The 24,733-nt window shown below is 39.0% G+C and overlaps 2 protein-coding genes across 2 annotated transcripts; one reads left to right on the top strand and one right to left on the bottom strand.

Annotated features, from left to right (window-relative positions):
- Nucleotides 1–3,801: 3,801 nt before the first annotated feature.
- On the top strand, nt 3,802–7,683 carry LOC112192873. Its single transcript, XM_024332778.2, has 3 exons — nt 3,802–5,280; nt 5,887–6,055; nt 6,813–7,683. The coding sequence occupies exons 1-3, from the start codon at nt 4,402–4,404 to the stop codon at nt 7,367–7,369; spliced, it is 1,605 nt and encodes a 534-aa protein (XP_024188546.1). The 5' UTR covers nt 3,802–4,401; the 3' UTR covers nt 7,370–7,683.
- Nucleotides 7,684–14,286: 6,603 nt separating this feature from the next.
- LOC112194221 lies at nt 14,287–18,386 on the bottom strand. Its single transcript, XM_024334466.1, has 4 exons — nt 17,177–18,386; nt 16,803–17,099; nt 16,509–16,540; nt 14,287–16,410 (listed from the first exon to the last, which is right to left on the bottom strand). Exons 1-4 carry the CDS (start codon nt 18,384–18,386, stop codon nt 14,287–14,289), a joined length of 3,663 nt encoding a protein of 1,220 aa, XP_024190234.1.
- Between the last annotated feature and the right edge of the window lie 6,347 nt (nt 18,387–24,733).

Here is a 24,733-nt window from a genome sequence, read left to right as displayed (position 1 = left end):
ATTATTTGAATTGAAAATCAAATATCTTAGCAGGTTAAGTGGTTAATTATTGATTTATACTCCAAAGCAGTTCCTTAATTTGTTATGGATATGATCTAATTAACTGGAAACTGGAAAGCACTGAGAACCAAGGACCCTCCCATATGCCAAGCACTCAGGCAAAGCTTCGTTTTATCTATACTGCTGATGAGATGGACACTTGGACAGCTAGAGTCGAATCTCTTTAGGGCAAAAGCGATGAATGGCAATCATTTTCCGGCCGGCCGGCATGCTAGTTCGGATAACCCAATTATATCTTCTCCGCACTTTTGGCTCCATCAATCTAATCTTCCAGCTCCCACTTATGCTAGTGGAATGATTAGATTATGAAAAACCAAATTTAATACTTAATGACAATAATTCAGCTTACTGTAGCCAAAGATTCTTCTAAGTATAAAGTAAAAGATATAGATAATACAGAAGGGTTCAAATTTCATTCCTTCAGAGTTCCGACCCTGCAAAAGCTTATAGTTTCTTACACAAGCGCTGATAATGATATTCAATCTGGATAAAAAAAGTTGCACAGAAACCTACCCCAACCTTTTTCACAAGAACAAGTTCCTGGTTTATATGAAAGATCAAAGTAAAAAGACTTTGGTTTGTTGTCCCAATCCATGCACTATTTTATTTCGTTTGCTTTTTTCTTCTTTTTTGAAACAGATGAAGATCTTTGCACGCCGATATATTTTTATTCACATCAATGCAGAATTTAAGCACCCCCTAATTAGGTACTCCTAATTCTTTTGAAGGGATCTAGGAACCCCAGTTCAGGCAGGGTAAATATTCTTTTGTAAAATGAAAACTTATGGTTTGTTAGTGATTGTCATTAGTTGTCAATTTATGAGAAAACATATAGGTTGGTTTGAATGTCACTTCTTTTATGAAGTTTAGTGCTTTAGTGATTGTGATTAGTTGTACATCATTATATGACCCGGCCATCATCTTGAAATTAACACTAATCAATTATCATCAATCTTTAAAACTATCCTTCTGTCTCGCACAAAAATGTTAACAATGAGTTGATATTGCTTAATCTTCTGTTTTGATTAAAAAAAAAAGAAGAAAAAAAATATGTTGTCAAGTAAGAAGAGATTTAAAATTAGTAACCATCTAACGAGACACGTTTGATCTACTCATTGAAAATTCGAAAACTAAAATCTCGTACTCTTCATCTCTAGAGTACTATAAAATGTAACCACATAATTAATTTGGCAGATAGATTATCTCAGCGGTCAACCGGCGGCCTGATTGAAGACTCTCTCTTCAAGCAGGGTAAAATCTTATATTCCTACTTTTCCCACGAGAGGTTAGGGTAAAACGGTTGATGTTAGAAGTGAAAAGCTCATTCAAGAAAACATTCTCAAGGTTCAGTTCCAATTTCAGCCATTTTGTAAAGCCCCAAAAACAGTTAAAAAAATAAAAAATAAAACTTGGTCTCTCACGCCTCACACTCTTATCGAAATACATGACTGCTGTGCTGCAGCAGCAGATAGCGAAAACCATGAAAGACAATGAAAATCAAAAATAATAATAATAGGAAAGAATTCAAAAGTTTAAATTAAAGTTAGTGAAATGGACTGGACAAAGGTAAAATGGAGTAAAAGGTGTACGACCTGCTCAGTCAGAACGCTCCAACCCACCACATCCACTATCGTGTAATAGTACGTTTAACTTTACTGCAGGAGGTTAAAAAAAGACAAAGCTGGATAAAGTCATCGAAATCAACGGCTTCACGCTCATACTCTCGTCTTTTGTCCTCTTTTGATCGTCCATACATATGGTAATTACCCAACCTGTCATTGATTAAGTAGACAATAGGGTGAGTTACCAACAAGTAAGTGATATGAGAAAATCTTGGTGTACGATTATCACTGTCGTTTTTGTCTCTCGTTGGGTGTAAGAGGTCACCCCTTGATTGGTTTTGAAATTTGCTCCCCACCTTTGAACATAATTGTGACTTCGTTTATTGGTGTTTTTAGTTTGTAGAGTTTTTGTGTTTCGTAGGAAATGGCATCTTCCACATTAAAGCTGTGATAATTTGTGTTTGTGTGTCATATCGTGTGTTGATTAAGAATCATTAATGTACTTGCGTAATAACACATAAATTGATTAGACTCCAAATTTTACTGCATTAAAAATACTTGTTGATCGATTAACCACCGTGCCAACTCCATCGAGCTCCCCAGCGTGTGTAGCTCACAACTAACACTTTTGTACCAATTTAAGTTCCCAGAACTTCATGGTCCAAAATAAAATCCACAATCGATTATCTCCACTACTTGCAACCTCCATGTTAATCACATATTTTCTCATAACTAGAAGACTAAAGTAAACAAAAGAAGTGAAACTTGATTGTAAAAAAAAATAATTCAAAGTTTAAGGCAATATAAAAAGTTGTTCAGTCAATTATTACTATAAGTTTGTTAATTAATGTAAAATTCAAGTCGGCAATTGATTTTCTATGCATAAAATTTCAACCCATGCCGTAGAGGAAGTCATCAAACAACTTCCTCCAATGATTAATGAGATAAGTGGATTGATTGTTTGTTCATTAAAAGATAACGTGATGAGGAAGACTGATTTTTGTTTAAGGTAGGTAGTTAGTCATTTCATCAAGCATGTAATTTGAAACTCCTACCAGTTTTGGGGGTGGATAAACAAATGTCATATTGGGATTTGGGACCATGTCTACTGTGTGTTTTATGTGAACTTTGTATGTGCCCCCAGCTGTAAAGCAAAGCAAGTAATGGGATTGCATTCATGGCATTAGTAAACCCAACTCCTGCTCCATCTGCCAAAACAGAACGACTGCAAAACTCTGTAACATTAGCCATTAGGGAGAGAGGAGCTGAGGGCCTTTCTAGTTTCTACTCTCTTGTCAAACAGAAGTACAGAAACCCCCCATTTTACCAAGTTTTATCTCGATCGTGTAGTTGTAGTACTAATAATGGGCCATAGGAGATTCCAGTTCAATTTGGGTGCAATTAGGGTTCTTGCAGGTTTAGCATTAACTAGGGTTCCAGGATTGTAACGAATTAGTGAAAGGAAGAAAATTTTGGTCGGTGCCCATTTTTGTTATGCTTGACTAACATGTTGACTCGATCTGTCATTCAGATTCAGTGATGCAAATGATGACATTGGAATTTAAGATGCTAACTAGATTACTTGAAGATTTGGTTTTTATGTGATGAATATTACGTACCTCCCAAATCGTATTTTGACTTCTTTTCTTTCCTCTATACTCCACACCACCCGCCTCCTCCTCAACAATGTTCACAAGCTACCTCTAGAGGTGCCACCCGCTATATTCAGTTGTATAATTTCTGGTGAAAAAATAACATAGAACGTACATAGATTTCATTGGAAAGCTGTTAAAATATAAAACTTTAAATTTGAAATTCACATAAACCAATTAAAACTCTGTATTTTTTTTAATTACAGTCCAACCAAATTTGTGCACATTTCTTAATAATTATCTTAATCATACATAATGTTTGTTTTTCTTTTGGACTTCTCTTGTATCTATTTTTTTTTTTTTCGGAAGCAAATTATACTGTATAAACTGCACAGTATGCCAAAAAGGAAAAAAGGAGGTAGAAAGCAGAAACTATTTGACTCAAAGTTTACAGTACAGTCTGATCAAAGATCTGTTATCCCCAATAAAATAAACCTAGGTTACAATTAAAGCAACCCAACACATTAATCTGCGGATCTCGGGAAAGAAATGAGATGGAAACCTCCACCTGGTCCAAACTCCAGCCAGGCAGCTCGCGAATCCTGTGTCTCTCTGCCCCTTAAACTATTACCCTCTTAACTTGTAACCTCAAGAAAATACCGTAATATATTCATGCTTTTTTGGACCCAGACTGTAATACAAGTACGTTTTGTATTTTGGATTCTAGACAAACCCTGTTACCTCTACTCTACGCTATTATATATATACACTTTCACTGGTGCATAGGAGGAAGAATCAAAAACTCTCCTAGCCCAAACCAGATCCTTCTCTCTCCTTTGGAACCCCCATGTTTTTTTAACCTTTTATTGTGCTGCATTATTTTATGATAACCAGTTTATTATCACCATCCTGGCCTCGATTTTCTAACCCTTTCAGATTTGAATCATGAAGTCTCCTCATTCCTTCCTCTCTCTGCCTGCCTCTCTCGCTATCTGCTATATTAGTGACCACTTTCCCAGCATTCAAACCTCCCCTTTTTAGAACCACCCCAGTTTTAGTTGAAACCTCTTCAACTCTTTCATGGTGCTGAAACTCAAACACTCACCTTGATTGAACACTTGTTGTGTGTGTATATTTTCCATTTTTACTTTCCCTGTCGAGCTAGAGCTAGCCAACCCCATTTCGATATGGCTCAGTTACACGAGTTACTGAAAGAAGATCAGGAGCCGTTTCTTCTCAAGAGCTACATTGCTGACAAACGCGGCCAGCTGAAAAGACCTTCCCCCAAAACCCAATTGCAGGTCAAGAAACGAAGACCCATCTCGGAAGTTTCCAACTTCCCCAGAAACCTATGCAAAAATGCTTGCTTTTTCTCCCTCCAAGACTCGCCGGACCTCCGCAAATCGCCGCTGTTCGAGTTCTCGTCGCCGGCGGCTAAATCCCCATGCAAGAGTCCCAATGCCATTTTTCTTCAAATCCCAACCAGAACCGCAGCTCTTCTCGTCGAAGCTGCCATGAGGATTCAGAAACAGTCGACAAGTTCCAAACCCAAAACCCAGAACCACAGCAAAAACCATGGTTTTGGGCTAATTGGGTCCTTGTTGAAGAGACTAAAAACCCGAACCCAAAAGCGTGAAATCGAAGGGAACGGGGTTAAGGTCTCGGTCAAAGACATTCTCAGGTGGGATTCATCAGTTGGGCGCAGAAAGATTTCATCTGAAGATAGCCAGCTAAAAATGGAGGAGGATAAATTTGATTCTGGTCTGAGTTTGGAGGACCAAAGTGCTTCTGAAATAAGGGCTACTTGTGAGATGTGCTTTACTTCTTCTAATGTAAACAGTAGGCCCAGTAGTGAAGTTTGGTCTTTGGACATGGACACTTCGAGTAGTTGTCAGTCTGATTACTCGGAAGCGATTTTGGGTACAACAGATTGCGTTTGCTGCGAGACGAAGGTCTTTTGTGAGAGCCCTTTTCGTTTTGTGCTCGAAACAACACCCTCGCCGTCCGGTAGCCGGACGCCGGAGTTCACATCGCCGGCGACGTCCCCTGTTCGCCACAAACAAGAGGTTTGTCCTTTTCTTTAATTTGTCAATACCACTTCCATTTTTTAATACCAATTAGGCTTCATTGAGCGAGTGGTTAACTCGGGACCGTCGACAGTCCGAGTTAACTCGCAGGGGCACTTGCATGTATCAAATTGTCGGCAACAAAGATCGCTTTCCATAGTTTTGGGTTGGAAAATTTAGGCGCACTGGAGGTCATATGTGTCAAACACCATACTAGAATTCTTGTATGTATGTGTATGTATGTGCTAATTGATAAGTTTGGCATTTGTGATCACTGATAAAAGTCTCTGCATTACAAATCTTTTTGCTTTCAGAGACTGTCTATAGCAATAATCTTCCATAACAAAGGACAAATGGGGTTTTGTTTTTTGTATTGGATAACAACAACAAAAACCCGACATCGCCAAATTATATACTTTTTAAGTGTAGTTATTCGGTCTTATTCTCTGAAAACTAGAGGAAAAGTCAAGCACACAAGCAATTATGGATCTGGGATTAATCCAAATTTGGCACTGTTTAAGGGGTTAGCAAGTTAGGAAATTATTTGTTCTTTAAGCTCAATTATGTACGAGTAATGTTCTAATAAAGGATTTGAACTTTTAATAGGAGAAGGAAGGATTAAAGAATTTTCAAGTTGAAGAAGAGGAGGAAGATAAGGAACAGTGCAGTCCTGTATCAGTACTGGACCCTCCATTCGAAGATGATGACGAGGAGCATGACGAGGAAGACGAAGAACATGGTTTTGATTTGGAATGCAGCTATGCCATTATGCAGAGTATGTTACAGTTCTATGTTGTGCACTAAATTTTATTCAATTGTACCTTTCTTTGTTTGGTGTCCGGTCCTTTTCGATGAGCATAGTCCTAGTATAACTCAATGAACCAATAAACCAATTGAAGCATCTTTTGGCCATATAATTGTTCTGATTTTGACTCGTGTTATCTTTGTGGGATCCATAGAAAGATCGCTAATTTGAATATTACTCTGTGTTGCCCTCGTGTTCATGCTATGAAATATTTCTTTCTCACTGTCCTAATATTTTGATGTAAGAGATCGACGTTTCTATGATTCAGTCCTTAACTGCATATGTGACCCACATTCTAATCTGCAGATGTCATAGTGCATGTGTTGGTTTTGTTGATTTCATCAGCTCAACAAGTCTTCATTTCATTTGGTGATCTTGTTTGAATGTTTTTGGCAGTTGATAGTTTTAACATGTGATCCTCTCTGAACTTATAGGCTTATTGATTGCCTTATGAGTGATTGGTGGAACCCATTGACATTAGTTCATAAGCTGTAGCAGTTTGTTGTGCATTGAAGTCTAACAGATGGTGTCAATTATTCTACAGTGTCATTACAATTCAAAAAATATCTAATAGGACCTGACATGAACAAATTTTATTTGTATATGTTACCCACTGCAGTAAGAACTTTTAGTTGTTATAATTGGCAACTGAAACAGTTTTCTATTTTAATTCAACGAACTGTCAAGCAAGTAACCAACTTTGATCTTACTTGCAATGAATTTTCAGGGACACAGAAGCAGTTAATGCAGAAGCTTCGTAGATTTGAGAAATTGGCAGAGTTGGATCCTATTGAACTTGAAAAAAGAATGTTAGAAGAAGATGATGATGAAGACCAAGGATATTATAACAGCATCGGTGATGTAGAAGCAGAATCAGAAGAATGTGACGATGATGATTCGAAAACATCAGAGAGCAGCAGGGAAGAAAATCTTGATGGGTTTGTCAGAGAAGTACTTTTCAAGTCAAGCTTCCCTAGTTCAAAGAGAATTCCGGAAGACGTGAAGAGGTTGGTGTCCGATCTCATTGTTGAGGAACACAGAAAAGAGGATGATGATTTCAGCAATAGAGAAGAGGTGGTGAGAAGGGTCTGCAAGAGGTTTAACTCCTGGAACGAGGTGGAGTCGAACACCATAGATATGATGGTGGAACAAGATTTCAGAAAGGAACTCGATGGGTGGAAGCAAAATCAAGGTCAGGTGGGAGAGACTGCAGTAGACATTGAGCTTGCTATCTTCGGCCTTCTAGTTGAGGAATTGGCAATGGAACTAGTTTGTTTAACTTGAAATTAATCAACTAGGACAAGCTTTGATGTTAGGGATCATTCCAAGGAGTTTTGGGGGTAAATTTTTCTTTATTTTTTTTGGTCGTTTCCGAATCATATTATGATCACTTGGAGTATAGTCTGACATTGCACTGTGAAGCAGTAATAGGCTACTAAATGTAACATGCCTGAGCAGGCAAGAACATGGTATCATGGTATATGTATATGAATCATGTATGTAGTGGGGGACTGGTGTATGTACGTATCCTTTGCTTATTTAGACATGACATGTACAATTCTCAGCCCTCCCCTTCGAATATCTATATTTTCTCACAATCATATCATGTATGCACACGTATGATGAGAATCTCTTATATGCCACGGATGTATACAGTTTTGGTTTCACTAGAATGGAAATCTAGAAGATTATGCGGGAGGGAGGGATAGAGATGGGAGCAGGTAGGGTGTCCCTTCCAAAAATACAAATGATGAAGAAGCATAAAACTTTAGGACACACGCTCTACCAAAAGAAAGTATGAATGAGTAAAAGCTTGGAGGATCCAATAAGGTGGAAACACACACTTTACCAACCCTTAGATTCCTTGGCAACTATGATAAACAAGGAATAAAGTGCAAGAACAATTTTTCACAAACGAAGTTGTTGGCTTCTTGATTTTTCTTTTGCTAATTATATATGCTCTCTTTGTCTCTTTGCTACAACTAACGTTCCGAAGCGGGACATTATTAAGCCAAAAAAAGATATGTTTAGTTAAAGTCTTGTACTTGAGTCTCGTTCGACTTACTAATACTGATGGCCTGATGGGACTATCTACCAAACACTATTATTAAGCAGATCCTAATCATATAAATTAGTGATTCATACTACTTTTCAGTATGTATCTTTCGGCGGACTCTTCCATTTATGCAAAAGTTGGGCTTTTATACAAAAAACGCAACTTATATTGGGTTGTTGCACTGGTTCATGGTCTTACCAACCCGCAAGTAGCTTGGATCTTCTAAACGAGAACAACAAAGGAGCCAATTGTAAGATTAGAAACAAAAAGTTTCACCTATCAGGCTGTGAAGTAATGGAATTAATCTCTTGCCATTCCAAACATATGCTATAACTAGTTAATTCAGCGTCACAAATTCATAAGGTGAAGAGGTTTGGAGAGTGCTATAAATTCTTGGGCATCTCGATCCTTGCTCCATGGTTGAGTTCTTGACGCTTCTTGATCTAGATCACCTGAAGAGAGAGGATATGAAAGTAGTAGGTTGATGAGGAACTGCTAGATTTTTTCAACCTCTCATAGTCTCATTTGTATTTAGGGTAATTGAGAAAGAGAGAGGACATTGATATCCAGGGCAGAGCTAATAACAAAGCTCTAATGCCGACATATAATGGGATGAGAGGAGAGATTTGCCGCCCTTTCTCTGCGTCGCTTGAGAACTTCTCAGTATCCATGTTCTAATAAGGCTCATGAACTAAACTCCCGCCCATTAATTTATGTTTGCTTTTTTCTTTTTAGCACAAGTGGACAAATTTTATCAAGAAAATAATTACGACCGACAAAATACGTTCGGATACAAATAAGGTTGCTATTCGGTCCGTTCGAATCGGTTATATATATTACCAACTTCAAAACCAAAGCTTTTGATTTCAAAATTGAGTTACCAATTACCAACCAAAATTCACGACATTTAATAATTTCTACCAAATTTGAGATTTTGATTTTTAGTATTACCAACTTTATAACAAGTATACTTAGACATCTTACATTCTTCTAAAGACGCTCTCTAGGATTTCTCTTTGCAAACTCTGGTGTTGCGTGGTAGGCGGCGGTTACAAAGACCAGAACGGAGCTCGCTGGCCGTGCAGGGAGGGTGAATAATATGCTGCTCGGGTCATTATTGCTTTGGTGTTGTGGCTTGGGGATCAGAGGATCAAGGCGGTGCAACGTTGATTGAGCCCTGTTTCCTGCTCGGATCTCGGGTGTAGATTGGTACGCGGGGGTTCTTTGATCGTTTTGGATCGCAACACGGGCTCTGGGATCGAGGACTCGGTGGTCGGATGCTTGCGGCCTTTTGTCCTTGCGGTAATGTATTGGTTGGGTTGTTGAAGGAGGTGCTTGAAGGCAGCATTTTCTATTGGTCGTGGCAGATCTGGTTGGGCTTTAGGGTCTCCTCCGACTGCGGTTGAGGTTGTCTTCCAGGTTAGATCTAAGGCAGGGTCTTTTTTAGCTTGTTCTGATGTGCAGAGCCGTCGGCTGACACCGAGTTGATGCAAGGTGGGGGTGGCTTCCCCAAAGGATCAGACTCGGCTAATTTGGTTGTTGGGGACGAAGGGTTTGGTCAATGGGATTTGGGCCTCTGCCTTTTTGGGCTGCGGAGATGCAATCCGGTGAACTAGGCCTAAGATGGTCCAGTTTCCCTTTTCTCCCTCACTTGGGTTGGGTATGGTTTGGGTCTTTTGGGAGGTGACATGTCCTGCCCTTAGCCATGTATCTGTTCCTAGCATGTTGTTGTGGCTGTGTTGATTGTTGCGAGGACGTACATTGATAGGACATGTCCCGAATTTCACCCTGAAAGAAGTGGCCCTGTAGGGCCCACCTTAAGAACAACTCTATCGAAAATTTGGTAGAGTCACTCGTAAAAATGGACTACCCAAATTCTGTGGAAAATACATCAACACTCCTACTAAACCAACCTTATTCTTCTGGAGCCACCCTGCTCCCCAAAATTACAACAACTCCACAGAAGACAACTTAAAACCGAAAATACAACATGTTCCAAATCCACAATATAACACCCAAATTTTTTATAACAATTGTCCTACAGGTTATCAGAGCAATCTAAAATAGGAAAAGAATTCAAAATACCAGTAGGTTCAATAAATAACCTACAATATGGAAAACAATAACAACAGATGCTATATATGCCTCGAATCCTACTATGCCGAACCAGCTACTCTACAGACTGGACATTTGTAACCGAATGGCCTAGGGAGAAAGCACATAAAAACGTTAGCGTCAGTGGACAAAAATAAGTAATTGTAAAGAAAAGGGATTTTATACTTGGGTCATTGACCAAAAGCACCAAAATAAACAAAAATTATCCCACTTACCTGATCAACAGATTTTTAATCCCACTTACCTAATTTAAAATGAAAAGATAAATTTGCCCTCAGCCTAATTAATAAATTACTGCCATGCCACTCTCTCTCTCTTCTCTCTCTCTCTCTCTCTCTCTCTCTCTCTCTCTCTCTCTCTCTCTCTCTCTCTCGGCTTTCTCTCAATGCCCCCGTCACCCTTCATCGATGACGTTGTCACCGGCGGTCCAATTCCACCACAGCTTCCCGGAGATCTGGCATGGAGGCTCCAAAACCAGACTCTGGCCTCGCTCGGCTACCGACCGTCTCACTGGATCTTCAAGGCTTCGGTGACACCGACCTGTCCAGATGCACTTACCTTCACGTGATGGGAAATCTAGTCGCCGGCAACCAAGAGAAGGTGTTTGTGGCCAGCTTCCACCTCTGTCGGACTATCTGCCGGACCCGGACCAGGCTGGAGTGATTTGGTCTAGCTGCTGCGTGGGTGCCCAGAGCATTTCTCTGGGTGCCGAAATCAACTTCTTCTTCTTCATTTTTTTTGTAAACTTTGGGCATAAATCCGAGAAGGAAATAGAGAAAGATGCCTATTGGGGGCATAATTCCGACGATCGAAAGTTATATTGGGGGGCAACAAATGTCTATTGGGGCCAATAGACATTTTGAATTGATGTAATCTCCTTGTTTCTTTTCTGTAATCAAAGTTTTATTTGTCTAAATTTAGGGAGATTAGTTCCCATTCTGAGACTGAAAGTCCTATTAGGGGGCAATAAACGTCCATTGGGGGGCAATTGATATCTATTAGGGGGCAATAGACTATTGGGGCAATGGATGTCTATTGGGGGAAATAGAAGTCTATTGCCACTCTATTGGTGGGCAATAGATGTCTATTGGGGCAATAAACCTTTCCGGTGAGGTTTTCAGAAAAGTCTGGCGGGGTGGCGGCGGGTGACCGGAATCCGGCACCGGTGACGGGGCTCCGGCAAAGTCTCTTATGGTTTCTCTCTCTTCCATTCTCTCTCTCTCTCTCTCTAAGTAACAAAAGAGTGAGGGTAAAATGATATTAAAATAAAATAAAATTCTTAATTTGGTATTAGGGAAGACCTCCTTTGAGTGTTTTGGGTAAGAGGGAATTAAAAAAACTTAATGGGGTAAGTGGGAAAAAAATCTCTAGAAATGGGGTAAATCAGTAAATGGACAAAAACCCTTTATACTTTCCCACGTTTATTCCTTTATAAAATCCAATGCATGCAACATTTATGAAACATATTTCTTTAAGCTTGAAAACTCATGAAAACATATAAGTCCCACTGGTTAAGAGACATCTGACTAGCCCCGCTAGTCAAGTAACAGTAGAGTATGGGGAAAAAGTTATCACCATATGAGTAAGGGAGCTTCCCAGGCTCGGGTCGGAGTCTTCCAGGCTCTTTGCTCAACTCACCCACAAACACTTAGTAAGCGGGGAAGAGTACTAATAGGCTAGCTAACAATAAAATAAAACGATCCAAGTATGGTGGAATAAAATCATACAAAAACCAATAAGACTTCCCCAAAATCTCGCAAATATACTCACGAGTACAGTTTCTGACCGTATTCGGTAAATCTCATGATAATCAAATAAATCAACGACGTGTCCTACACGCCATCAACAAATAAGAAAGAATTAATAGATGAATATAATTTCCTCGAAAATCCCATTTCAAAAACCTTTCAAAAATCTCAAAATCAATGAATAAAAATATAATGTTTAATTCAGAAAATCACCTCGGAAAATAATTCGTCGAAAAACAACATAAATCATAAATCCAAATCTGAGCATAACAAACTCATATCCAAAATTCATAAAAGAAAACCAATTAATGCCAAAATTATAATCCAAAACCAAATAATGTGCTCGATAAATAAAACGATAATTAAATAAATCAATGATTCAAAAAATATTCGCATGCATCATTTAAAATCAAAGGTCCACTCACAGTATACAGCTAACATGGCACCCAAACGTAAGGATCCTCATCGAGCAATGGGTCGATACGTCGTTCTATACAAAATTACAATTTGTAAACAATGATTCGAAAGTTAAGTACGATTCAAAAATGAAACTGCTTGTAAACCAACATCTCCATTTCTTCTCGGATTCATCCCAAACTTCACTACAACAGTCAATTTGTTGATTTAAGCATTCTAGAGTATAACCAAGAGAAATTCGACTGTCGGATTCTCGTAAATAAAAAATCGAAACCCCACACATCGGAAAATCATAGTCGATACTAAACCTTCTCTAATTTTCACAAAACACACACCAACATGTTTCACAAGTTAAAAGGAATCCAACCAACCAATTTAGGATGCCAGAGTCGGCCCCCACGCCCCCAGGCTCTACCAACAGTGGAGGTACATAGGGTCAAACTCTGAACCGGGCATCAACACCTATGCCAACAACTTTGATAACTACAACAAAGTCCAATTTGAAGTCAAAAGTCTGGAATTTACCTTGAAGGCAAAGAAGGTCTAAATTCAAACCCTAGAACTTTCAAATCTTTGATTCTTTCTCCACACTTCAAATTGGATCAAGAGACTAGGAGGGATTTAAGTGCACCTCAAGAGCTTAAAAATGAGGCCGGTTTCGTCGCTGGAAGTGGCCGAAATCAGGAGAAATCGCTAGCAATCAGAAATGAGGCTTGGATAGGTTTTTTCCCTGCTACACCTCCTACAAGCGGAGATGGGATGAAATACCACCCTAGACTTGAAGAGGAAGAAGAGAAGGTTTGAATGACACTAGTGGCGCCCAAATCCGTCACTGGACGGAGGAGATATCGCAGGAAGAAGATGTCTGGGTCGAGAGAGAGAGAGAGAGAGGAGAAAAAACTGACAGGTAAGTTTCTGAAAATGGAAACTTACCACAGTATCTCCTCTTTTTATAGAAAAATTACCATAAACAGTAACTTTAATTTTTTGATCAGAATTTTCACATACGAACTTTGATTTAAGCGTGCCACATGTTCATGGACTCGGTTTAACATCCCTCTAAAGCTTTTAGAAGAAAGTTTCCTACAAAACTTACCTGAATAAAAAGTCAACTTTTTGGTCAACTAAAAGTATCGAAACAAAGTAAGAAGTGAAAGTAATTGTCGTTTATCGTTCAAATGACTAGTATAACGATAAATTGATATACGGGACGTAACATACACTAAGAGGGTCTTAGCCATCAAGATGTTCAAGACAGCGATTCCATTTTAAGGCAGTGTAGGGTTAGGGAGTTTTAAATTTCTGCATTTTATCTTACTGCAGTTCCTTTAAGATTTTAGTGTTTTTGGAGTTTTCATTTTGGATTTTAGTCGTTTTATGATTGAACATCGATTGTAATATGAGGGTTCTTTGAATCCCTCAACCTTGACCTAGTAAAGTCGTATGATTTCTATCAATAGATAAGTCTTTCGTTTCCATTAAAAAACTTTACAACAAGTATTTCTTTAGAATATAAATTAGAATGAACAATATAAATTTTTCTTTTTTTAAATTTTATAAATTGTCATAAATATCGTGTTCATCTATTTATTTTTCAATTTTTCTTTATATATATGACATAGAGTGTCATCCATTTTCAATCAAACTAGTGATCTAATGATCCTTTACCAGGTTACCCAATAATATATGACCTAATTTTCCTAAGTTCAATAGAATGTATGTACTATTTTTTTTTTTTTTTTTTGATCAGTTAAAAAAACTTTCATTGATAACAAATGGTCAATACAACCTTCGGGGTTAAGGTGGCCTCGCTAAAAACCCTGCATGATCAGAGCAAGTAAAAAAGAGCACCACCCCCCATATCATCAATTTCTACATTCATCTAAAATGATACCAGTAAGCCAAGGTGGCCCTGCTTCCTGCCAGAGTCTATCTTCGTCAGCCATCAAGGCATGCTTTGCCATCTTGTGTGCAGCAATATTGCCTTCTCTATTGACTTTCTTCCACGGGACTGATTCAAAAGTTGAAGCCAAGCACTTAATATCATCCAAGACTCCACCCTCCACACTAAGATCAAGCTCTGTCTTATTCAACGCATCAATTACTATGGTGGAATCACTCTCCACTACTAAGTTTTGAAAACCAGCTTCTCTATACAAAAGTAGTCCATGATAGACAGCAAGAGCTTCAATAGCAACAATAGATGGGTTTCCTGGCAGTACCTTGTGCCCGGCACACTTCAATTTCCCCTCACCATCTCGTACAACCATGCCTAGATCAGCCTTCTTCTTTTTATAATCTATTGCTGCGTCAGTATTCAACTTCAGTTTTGGTGCAGTAGGTGGCCTCCACTTGACTTTCACTCTCTTTTGTGTTGCATCTTTAGTCACGTTCTCATTACTCCTTTGTGCATCTTGGAAGTTGTTTAACCACTCATTTGCACTCCATACAATATGCTTACTCTCCTCCACAACTCCTTCGTGCTTAAATCTGTTCCTGCTCTTCCAAAGTAACCAACAGATAACACTGAACAATTCAACCTCCTCTTTGGAGGAAGTTTTAACCACATGCGCAAACAAGTCAATGAAACTAGGTTCTCTCCATTGTTTATATACTCCATTTAAGAATGAGAATTTCCAAACCTTCTTAGACCACGGACAGCTCCACATACAATGGATTGTTGTCTCCTCCTCCCTCCCACATCGGCAACAAAGGCTAGAATTTCCCACATGCCTTCTGAACAAATTAGCAGCACAAGGTAGAAAGCCTTTACAAGCACGCCAAAGAAAAAGTTTCACCTTATTAGCAATTCTTAATTTCCACAAAGTGTCCCAAACTTGGGTACCTTCCTTATTGCTACTGTTGCTACAACCCACTGACCCTTCATGAACCCTCTGAAGCTCTGATGCTAACCAACACCCTGACTTCACTGTATACCTTCCATCTTTGCAATAATGCCAAACAATAGAATCATCCCTCCTACCCGCAGCAATAGGTATTGACAGAATAGTATCGACCTCATGTGGGCGAAATGTAGATCTTATCAAACTTTCATTCCACATGCCAGGATAAAGCATCAACTCACTAACCTTCAAATTTAAATTACCAGTATGGGGAGAGACCGGTCTGAAGGTCCATGGTGTAGGTAACCATTTATCAAACCAAACCCTTATATTACATCCTGTCCCCACTCTCCACCTAGTCCCACTGATCAGCAAATCTCTTCCCCACATCAAACTACTCCAGATTAAAGAGGCACCTACTTCATTCCTAGCTCCCGCCCAATTTGTTTGTGGGAAATATTTACCTTGCAGTAGCCTGTGCACAAGGGAATTAGGCTCCATCACTAGACGCCATACTGTCTTTGCCAAAAGTGCTCGATTAAAAGCTTCAAGGTCCCGAAAACCAAGCCCACCTTGACTCTTACTCTTACAAAGTTGATTCCATTTGCACCAATGCATCCCCTTCTTCCCATCTGCCTTCCCCCACCAGAAGTTTGCAACTTTAGATTGAAACGACTTGCAGATACCTTTCGGGAGCCTGAAAACATTCATTGTAAATGTTGGGATTGCCTGGGCAACGACTTTGACTAATACTAGCTTCCCTGCTTTAGACAAAAACTTACTATTCCACCTAGTAAGATGCAAGTCAAGTCTTTCATTGATTTTCTTGAACATTTCTTTTTTACTCCTCCCTGTCACCGTTGGGAGCCCTAAGTACCGTTCATGAAATGGTACCACAGGCACGCCCAACATCTCCTGAATATCAGACTTAACCCCCTCATCCACTGCTGGTCCAAAAGAGATGGCTGATTTCTGAAAATTAACTCCCGCTGCAGCCTCGTACAACAGAAGACATTGCTTCAAATGCGTTACCACTTCCCTCCTAGCAGTAGCAAAAATCAAACTGTCGTCTGCGAATAAAAGATGATTCACAGGAGGTGCATTCCCCCTCACCTGGACTCCTTCAATAAAACCCTCTCTGCAAGCCTTTTGAAACAACCCAGATAAACCTTCAGAGCAAATCAAAAAAAGGTAGGGGGAGAGGGGATCTCCCTATCTGAGCCCTCTAGTCGGATGGAAATTACCATAAGCTTGTCCTTCCCATAAAATAGAAAACCTGACCGAAGTAACACACCTCATGATCAAGGAGACCCACTGTTTATGAAATCCTAGCTTTCCCATTACTTCATGAAGATAAACCCACTCCACCCGATCGTATGCTTTGCTAATGTCCAATTTAAGAACCAATCTTGGGTCAGCTGTACTTCTTTGAGCTCTTATGGTATGAATCGTTTCGAAAGCAGCTATGATATTATCATGGATGTGGCGACCTGGGACGAACACACTTTGAAAAGGCGAAATGATAGAAGGCAGTAAACCTTTCATTCTATTCACAATCGTCTTGGAAATCAACTTGTAAAGAACAGAACATAAGCTAATAGGCCTGAAATCCGTAACACAGTGCGGGTGCTCAATCTTCGGAATTAGAGCTATTAGGGTCTGATTAATCGATTCCACACTTGCCCCTTCATTAAGAACTTTAAGACAAAAAAACGACACTTCATCCCCAACAATATGCCAATAATGCTTGTAAAACAACGCAGATAAGCCATCAGCTCCCGGTGACTTATTAGGTGCCATTTGCTTCAAAGTAGCTTCAATATCCTCGTAAAAGGCTGTAATAGAATATCATTCATCTGGTTCGATACAACAGTGGGTATAGCGTCTAAAATAAGCTCCAAGTGATTACAACCTTCAGTAGTAAACAAATGTGAAAAGTAATTGACAAATGCCTCCTGAATACTCGAAACTTGGTCTTGCCATACTCCATTAGTATCTGCCACACCACTAACTCTATTCTTCCATCCTCTGAACTTTGCATAGTTATGGAAGAACCTTGTGTTGCAATCACCTTCTTTCAACCACTCCACCCGAGATCTTTGCCTCCATAAGTCTTCATTATAGCCCACATACTTCTCTAGATCTTTTTTAACCTTCTTTCTATGCTCCTGAACCGAATCCACAGGATGATCAAATGGAATACCATCTAACTCCTTCCTTAATTTGTTAATTCTCCTCGGCACATTCCCAATATGCTCCTTATTCCAGTCCATAAGAACATCACCCAAAGTCAGTAACTTACTCTCCAGTCTAGTCTCTACTGCTTCTGAAGACCAGGCTGCCCTTATAGCCTCCTGACATGTTTCTTCTTTTACCCACAACGGCTCAAACATAAATCTCTGCTTCTTCTTCCGAAACTTCTTCAAACCCTCCCCATTAGTATGGAAAATAAGAGCAAGATGGTCAGAGGCATAACCATCAACGTGATACTCGTGTACATTAGGCCATAATAACCATCCAGCCTTATTCACAAACCCCCTATCAAGTCTCTCCCAAGTGTGCCCATTGGACCACGTGAAGGGTGATCCAAAAAACAAAATTTCTTGCAACCCGCAATCCTCTGTGGCCTCCCTAAACTTTCTTATTTGCACCTCTGGTCTGACCGCACCTCCCCTCTTTTCACTTGCATCCCGAAGTTCGTTGAAATCTCCAAAAATTAACCAAGGTCCAGTGACAGTGGCAGCAATTCTTCGAAGCAACTCCCAAGAAACCGAACGACGTGAGGTTTCCGGATTACCATAGAAGCCTGTTATTCTAACTAGAACATTCTCCCACCTTACTACCGCATCAATATGAGCTTGAGAAGAACCCAAGATACTCATCTGAACATCTGCTTTCCACCCCAAAGCCAAGCCCCCACTCTTTCCTTCCTTACCAACACTACCCACCACAAAGCAGTCTTTATAACCCACCTTAGCACATAACTTTTCCATAGCTTTCTTCCTCTTCTTTGTCTCCATAAGAAAGAAAACATCTGGGGATTGCACCTGTAAAAGGCGTTGGAGCGCTCGGAAATTGTGCAGGTTCCCCAAACCCCGCACATTCCAGCTCAAAACGATCATTTCTCGTGATGGGTCCTATCACCGGAACCCATCACGGTTTGTGAAGACAAGACAACTTTAGAAGACACACCATTCTTCGTAGGAGACATAGACAAACCCTTCCTGCAGCTCCTACCACCCACAGGAAAGCCCCGTCCACGTCCCAAACCCTTCTTACTAGTCTTACTTTCAACTCTACATTCATCTTCCTGCACCTCAACCATCTTCTTGTTTGCTTGCTTTTTAGAAGATGAATTACCGGAAATCAACTCCTTCTGGAAATTTCTAGAAGTACTCTTGCCCACACTCCCATTATTAAGGAGTTTATAATCAACTGATACACTTCTGGGCCTCCCTCTGGACTTAGCAACTGAACCAGTAGGCCCATTCTCACCCGGCCCACCCACTTCGTGAGAAACCGTATCCAAACCCAAATTCCTCTCTATTCCCGCTTTAATACCAACCATTGGTCCAGACATAAACTCCGGCAAAACCGTCTCCGAAATCAAAGGGAGAGAAATCAGAGCAGCATCCCTAGAATCACTCCCCATAATTAACACTCCATCTTCACGCGCTTTGGCTAAGGGAATCACGCGCCGCCGTTTTGCCTCCGGCTGTTTCTCCACCATCTCTTCAACTCCATCTACATCCATTCTAACCTCCTGGATCGGATTCTCTTCAACCCATTCTGCCCGGGAACGCACTGCTCCACTCAACATAGGCTCAGGAGCTGTCATCTTCCACTGCAACTTGTCCTTGATGAGACCAAAAGACGCTCCCTTCAACTGGCACTCTGGGTCAATGGTGAACACATTCTTCAATAAAGTTTTCCACCGACCATACTACATTTCAGTGATCGTCCCATCCTTAAACCATGGACAGTGAGAGCTCACATGGGAAAGACGTCCACAGTAGAAGCAGAAATAGGGTAGATCTTCATACTCTAGATGCAACTTGGATTCCTCCCCCAACCCCAAATCCAATTTGATCCATCGCCGTAGTGGCTGGGAGACATCCAACCCAACTCGTATGAGAAGAACACTTCCCGTGCAATCACTTTTCTTATGTGGATCCAATCCAACAAACACTCCCAAAATGCCTCCAATTCTGCGGGCCATTGCCGGTGAAAGAAACTCCGGTGGAAGTCCCCTGACTCTAATCCAGAAATTTTGCAGTTCCAAAGGGATGGAACTCGGATTTGTTCGACCATCTGTAGCAGTGAGTAGTAACAGGGCGTTGTCGAAAGTCCACGGGCTTCCTCGCATCACCATCCTCCGATCATAATCTGATTTAAAGGAAACGAGGAACCTGTCCATGCCTTCCCACTCAAAAATGGTCACCTCCTCCCTCGTACGCCAAATCCTCTTCATAGTGCTTTTAAGCGCCTCCTTATTAAACTGTTTATTCGTTAACAACTTACCCACCAACCAGAACTTCTTCAAGGCTAGCTGTTCAACATCTTCGATTTTAACAACCTCAATATCTGGAGCCTCCGAAATGGACAACTTCTGTGCCAAATCTTCCACAACCTGTCCCATCTTGCTAACCAAGTCTGCAACCCGCCTGAACCCCTTGCCTATCAGCCGGATTCCCCACCACATGAGCCGGAAGAAAGGCAGAGAAACAAAACTATGGCAGTCTAGAAAGAAAACTATGGCCGTCTAGAAACCCTAGCACGGCACAACCCTTACTCGAGAGAGAAGGGACTCATAGTCAAAACCCTATTTACTCATATAACTTAACTTAAGTAATTAGTGGGTTTATGTTTGCTAAAAGTAATTAGCAGTTGGATTTTGGATATATATATAAAACGAGAAAGATTAAATGGATGGTGACTCAGGGTCTCAGGGAGATTTTGATCATCATGGTGATGGTCTTCCTCCTAATTATCTAGTGCTTCCCAGTCGTAACCATGTATTTGCACGTGTGATATTTCGCTATTGTTTCTAAAAATGTTTATATTGAACAAATACGAATGTATGTACTATTAATCTAGTAGTAGTAATAATGTTAATACTATTATAAAAATAATTTTCTTATATTTATTAATATACATTTATGTGCATTAAATGTAGAAGATATATAGCTAATATTTAAGTAATTGGTAAATTCGGCATTTACCAAAATCAAACCAAATATTTCGATAATTTTTTATTTCAGTTTTATCAAATTGATTACCAAAAAGTCAGTTTATCAAACCTAAAACATCGATTGATATAATTTAGTCGGTTCGATAATTACCAAACCAAATGGCAACCCTTATACATGTTGGATCATAATTCATATATATATACATATATATGTCCTAAAATATGAAAATTATTTTTTATAAACTCCAATTTAGTGTTGATTAATCCAATTCCATGTTTTGTAAAAAATATTGACAAGAGGAGAAAAAAGTGAAATTCTAGCGAAATTTCCACACACCACTACTTTTGGCGGCAAGTGGAGGCGCACCACCACTCATAGTAGTGCTATGTATTTTTTGGTCATACTCATGGAGGATCAAGGAGGAGGAGTAACATTGTACTTATTCCATTACATCCATTGACCATCATTCTATCATAACCAAATCCCAAACCTTTTTGTCCAGAATCAACTCCATCCATTTTCTCTCTTTTCCACATCATCTCAACTCTTCATATTATCCAAAAGTCCACCACCACCATCATCCCTTAAAAATCTGCCATGTTTTCGGTTTAGTCACCATCTTTTACTCATCATTACCTACTCTAACCTACATCATCGATCACTCCCATACCCATTTTTCCTTGGTTCTGGGATCTGTTACGACTTTAACACTCCACCATTTGCTTCTTACAAGGCTAGAGCTGCTTCCTTTTACTTCTCATCATCATTTCACACCTCTCTCTTCCTCTATTTAAGCATCCATTCTCCCATTGAAGAAAACACCACCCACACATAGCCATTACATCTATTCTCTACACAATCCACTAGCATCTCCTCCACAAATCTCCATCACCACCACCTTCAATCCATAACTTCCATTACCACCACCACCAAATTCATCATTTTTTCCATCTACCAATTCCATTTCATATACATAAAGCTTCACCATTTAATCATCTCTACATCTCATACTCCACCATCGAGCAAGGAGAAGGAAGAGTCTAGCATCACTTGAGGAATCATCATCACCATCACCATTAGCATCATGTCAATGTCTCCATGAGCTCATCTACACCATCCTCAATTTGATCATCACTAGTCACTTCTCTACAGTCTACCCTTACTTTTTAGTTTGATGTTCATAAATATGTTGAAGTTTATGTATTTGATTATGAATGAGTAGTTAGTTGTTGGGGTTATGGTTGAAAGCTCTAGCCAATCTTATATAACATTAATGTAAATATTATGTTTGATGCACTTTTCATTGGCACCTTAACATGCTAGTTCAAGAGTTGAATATTTATGCTTAAAATTAATCAATTTGGGTATGAATATTTGTCATGACATGAGAAACAATTAGGGGTTGATTAACTTTGGTTGTTTGAAGCATGATAACATATCATATGTGCATGTTAGGTTGTGAACTACAGTTACTTAGAGATAAGCATGGTTAGTTTGCATAATTTTTTCATCTCCAAGCTTTATGCATTAAGGGTGATGCACGACATACCTAACCAGATTGAAATACTGCGCCCGAGAGGGGTTGCTTGATATCATTGAAGAAGCATGTCCCTAGTCATACCCGAGAGGGATGCAAGGAGAGAAATTGGCTAATTAAAATGACATCATTCACTATAGAAGCATCATTATTTGCAAAAGAGGCTAGAGGTGGAAGCCTTAAGTCCTAATTCTTGTCTATTGCATTACATCTAATTTAGTTTAGGTTAGTTTACATCTCAAGTATTCATTTAGTTATTTCCGAATAAAATCATCTCCAAAACCAAAATCAAACCACTATTCCATCTTGCATGTAATCACCATGAACTTTGATTCACTTGTGAGCCTTTGTTTGTAATTTGTACATTTAAATATTCATCTAGCATCCTTTAGGTTTCCCTAGCTAGAGTGAGTTTTCCAATCCTTTGGGTACGATATCCCTTACTTATAATCCCCTACACTATAACTTGACCATTATACTTGAGGGTGACTATTTGGCCAATAATACAACACAAGTGCAAAAACATCTTTGATGATTTGGGCGACTATATAACAATGATCGACCCACCCAAGACTAAACAAAACGAGCACGAGAACGTTTGTACTTTAGGAAGCCGACAAGAATGTTAGGCTTTGATGAGGAGAACTCAATAGAAAACCCTAGTCCCCTTCCCAAGTCCACAAATGAAGGCTATAGTTTTGGCCACCACTAGATCAAATGTATTTGGAGCATGCTCTTTCAAACTTCTTTACACACGCAAATCACACATGAGAGAACTTCCAACATGACTTGTGCTTTCGCAAACTTCCAAAATGCAATATGAAAATGGAACAAAAATACATTTTTGTACTGTGTTGGACTTGTGTTTTCATTTTTTAAGATTTTTCCAATCTAATGCCAAAAAAATATGTGCAGAACAGCTAGCAACGACCAATGGAGGAATTTTTGAGATATTTAGAGCGTCTTTAGCATACTCTCTATTGTGGCTCCTTACCTATTTTGGAGAGCATGTTTAGCTTTTTATCTATTTTAACAGCTGCACCAGACTCCTAAATGGCTCTCTATTATAACTTTTAGTTATCTTGCTCATAAATATAGAGAGTGAAATGAGGCTCTCTATAATTTAAAATATTCATTTTAAGTTATTTTATGTTATTTATAAATACATTTAAACTATTTAATATTCATTTAAAAAATAATATAAATTCAAAACTAGCTAAAATAAAGAGCATTGATGCAGAAGTAATTCTAAAGTGGTTAGCTAAAATGACTTTTTAGCTACTTTAGCTAAAATTTGACTAAAAAATAGCTAGCATTGCTTTAGAATTACGTTTGAATCAGTGCTCTGTATTTTAGCTAGTTTTGAATTTATATTATTTTTTAAATAAAGATTAAATAGTTTAAATGTGTTTATAAATTATATAAAATAACTAAAAAAGAATGTTTTAAATTATAGAGAGGTTCATCTCGCTCTCTATATTTAGGAGCGAGATAGCTAAAAGTTATAATAGAGAGCCACTTAGGAGTCTGGTGTAGCTGCTAAAATAGATAAAAAGCTAAACATGTTTTCTAAAATAGCTAAGAGCATCTCCAACAGAATACTTATTTAAAAAAAAAATTGAAATTTAACTAGTTTTAGACTAAGTTTGATCTCCAGCAGACTAGCTAAACAAAAGCTAAATTTAGCTTTAGCTAAAAGACCTAGCTATATTTAGCTAGAGAGGAGAGAGAATTTAACTAAAAGTTAAATTTAACTTGAGATTTAGGTATTTGCTGGAGCATAACTCAATATTCAACTAGCTATATTCCAATTTTAGCTACTTTTAGCTATCAAGATAATTATCACTGTTGGAGATGTTGTAAGGTACAAAAATAGAGAGTGTGCTAAAGATGCTCTTATATTACTTAAAAACTGTTTCAAAGATGAGTGAAATTGGACCCCCTTTTTTTTTTTTTTGCAAACCATGCCTTTCTTTATTTTGTTATGCGCATGCTTGTTGTCTGAAACCGAAAATGTGTCAATTTCATTCCCTTTCCAAAAAGTTTCTGAAACCGACGACTTGGGGTTCGGTGCAGCTCTAGACCTCTGATATTTTCAAAGTTTTTGACGAGAGATGGAAACTCATAACTCAGAATTTGCCTGTGAGAAACAAATTGCCTGTCATAAAAAAAAAAAAAAAAAAATTGCGTGTTGATGCCAATAGTGGATAAACACGTGTCATTAAAAAAAAAGACAGTTTACGCACATGACCTGTGGAGTCTACGATTGGGGCCATACACTTATTACACTAAGGACCCGCATAATTTGCTTTCTTATTTGGTCCCATAATTTGTACCATCCCACTGCCATTGGTCCCGACACTGTTTCATATTGCATTATGAAACAGTGTAAAAATTCACCTAAATATTATTAATTATTGTGACTGTGATGTAAAAGGCGTGGCTACCATCTATGACTTTGCCAACAAAGAGTCTCAAAGGTCCCCAAAAAAGAAAAAGACTTGCGTGAGTCATCCGCATCACGAATCACTGCTCAGCAGGGAGGTGTTTTGGATATTGTATATTTAGAGAGCAGGAGCAGTTTCGAAAAAGAATTTTTTTTTTTTCTTCTAATTGGATAGTCCTAAAACCACTTGATTTGGAAATCTCCACCTAAAAATTTCTCCTCCCAAAAATATCTAAATAATTAGAAAAACTGCCATTATATATGCTTAGTTTTCTCCGCGTGGGTTTTGTATTC

Source organism: Rosa chinensis, chromosome 3 (assembly GCF_002994745.2).
Source record: "Rosa chinensis cultivar Old Blush chromosome 3, RchiOBHm-V2, whole genome shotgun sequence".
NCBI lineage: Eukaryota > Viridiplantae > Streptophyta > Magnoliopsida > Rosales > Rosaceae > Rosa > Rosa chinensis.
Note: the sequence above shows the minus strand (reverse complement) of the source record. Positions and strands in the feature narration are given on the sequence as shown.